Source organism: Quercus robur, chromosome 2 (genome assembly GCF_932294415.1).
Source record: "Quercus robur chromosome 2, dhQueRobu3.1, whole genome shotgun sequence".
Classification (NCBI taxonomy): domain Eukaryota; kingdom Viridiplantae; phylum Streptophyta; class Magnoliopsida; order Fagales; family Fagaceae; genus Quercus; species Quercus robur.
This window is the reverse complement of record NC_065535.1, coordinates 97036432-97038323: the sequence shown is the minus strand read 5'-3', so window position 1 is coordinate 97038323 and position 1892 is coordinate 97036432. Positions and strand designations below refer to the sequence as shown.

Genomic DNA, 1892 nt, shown 5'->3' with positions numbered 1-1892 from the left:
TCAAAACTTTCCTAAAATGGATTCTTAACCAATGTCCTAAGGGCACTCATTAGCATTTCCCAAAGTTTATAGTACAATAATAGGAAAAGAGATGACATAATGATACAATAGAAATGTTGACATCATATATCATGAGATATGGTTGCAGTTGCAGCACTCTTATTTTTTATTATTATATATATCTAGGGGTGGCAAAGTAAACCCAAATTCATTTGTCTACCCAAATCCACCTACTCTAATTGAACTCAAACCCACTCAATTATTTGTTAGGTTGAATGGGCATCAACCCAATTAGACCCAGTAATTATTGGGTTTTAACTAAAAACTCATTGAAACCCATTTAATCAAAAAACAATATACCCAAATTCAACCCAACCCCTCTCATAAATTAAAAAAAAAAAAACAGTATATGAACAATCAAAGTATAAATTTATATTTTTCCTAGGGATTATTTTCTCAACAAACAATCATAGAAATCAAAACCTACGAATCAAGCAAAAGTAGTATGAGTTTCTAGACTAGATAAGGTACCGTTCTTGACCAGCAGTGTTTCAGATCTGAGCCTTGACGGTGACCATGCTGACCTCAAACACCAAGTCTTCGCCGGTGGATTGGATCCCGGTGATGGACCACCATTTAAACAATGCACAGACCCGAATCCCGTCAAGCTCAGCTATCTTACCCGAAACGATCTTTCCCCTGACTGTCTTAGAATAGGTGGCGAGGTAGTTGTCCGGTAGGAGAGTGATCTTGCAGTCACCGCCGACCTCGACAGAGAAGTCACCGGAGGTCTTGTTTATGGAGTAGCCATGGACTGAGGAGGGTAAGAGTTTGACTGGGAAACCGTAGTTGGTGAGCTCAATATGGGTATTTGTTGCACTGTTTGGATGCCAAGAAAGTGAGAGAAAATAGAAAAGAAAAGAAAATATTTTTTTATTTGGATTTTTAATATAATTATTGATGTGGATGTGCTTATGTAGAATTTTTTAATCCCAAAAATGGAGACTAGAGAGAGTGGAAAAGGGAATCCAAGAAAGTATTGGAGTTTTCATTTTAATGGCATTTTGGTAATTTTGATAATTGGGTAATTGGGTGAGTTGAGGTTTACTAATTGGGTTAGGTTGGATTTGGGTTAGAAGCAATTAGTTAAATGAGTTTTAATTGGTAAATGAGCTTTATATACCCAACCTAATTATGCCGACTCTAAACCCACCCATTTAACACCCCTATATATATCCTTATCGGGTAGTTCATTTGATCACTGCGAGAACCACATCAGAGAGTTGATACTTGAGAGAGTTTTCACTTACACAGTTACAGGCTCAATACTGTTTCAGCTGCTACGTACCTGCGCAATTGATAACTGAGGTACGCTTTCTTCATCTCGTTATAAACTTATAATTAGCAACTGAATAATCTTTTTATCCTAAATTTTTAATATTGCAAAAAGCACCATCCAACCATATATAGAATAGACGCTGAACTTAATGGCCAATGCAGCATGTCTTCCCTCTCACAAACTAGATGGTACATGCTGAGATTTTCAATCAATATTAATTAATATTATTGAGCATTGCATTCATTAACTGTATTTTTATTTGTAATACCTTTTTTCCAGTGCCTGTCCTTTTCAATTCTTTGAATTAATTTTAGCTTTGGTTTGGTTACAATGTTGATATAAATATCACCACCTTTCCCTAATTTAGGATAGGTTGTATTTTAGTTTTAAATCTCTTCAATGCCAACACCATAATACAAGACATATTTGCTGAATTTTTCTGCCAATCAATATATATATATATATATACATATATATAATTGTGATTATTTTTAAATGTATCCGTGAATATGCACCAAATTACACACTAGTAATTATTAACTATAAATTACAT

At 34.6% G+C, this 1892-nt stretch overlaps 1 protein-coding gene across 1 annotated transcript; it reads right to left on the bottom strand.

Annotated features, from left to right (window-relative positions):
* Window positions 1-551: 551 nt before the first annotated feature.
* LOC126706114 (uncharacterized) lies at window positions 552-1383 on the bottom strand. Its single transcript, XM_050405413.1, has 2 exons — window positions 1349-1383; window positions 552-879 (listed from the first exon to the last, which is right to left on the bottom strand). The coding sequence occupies exons 1-2, from the start codon at window positions 1381-1383 to the stop codon at window positions 552-554; spliced, it is 363 nt and encodes a 120-aa protein (XP_050261370.1).
* Window positions 1384-1892: the final 509 nt, after the last annotated feature.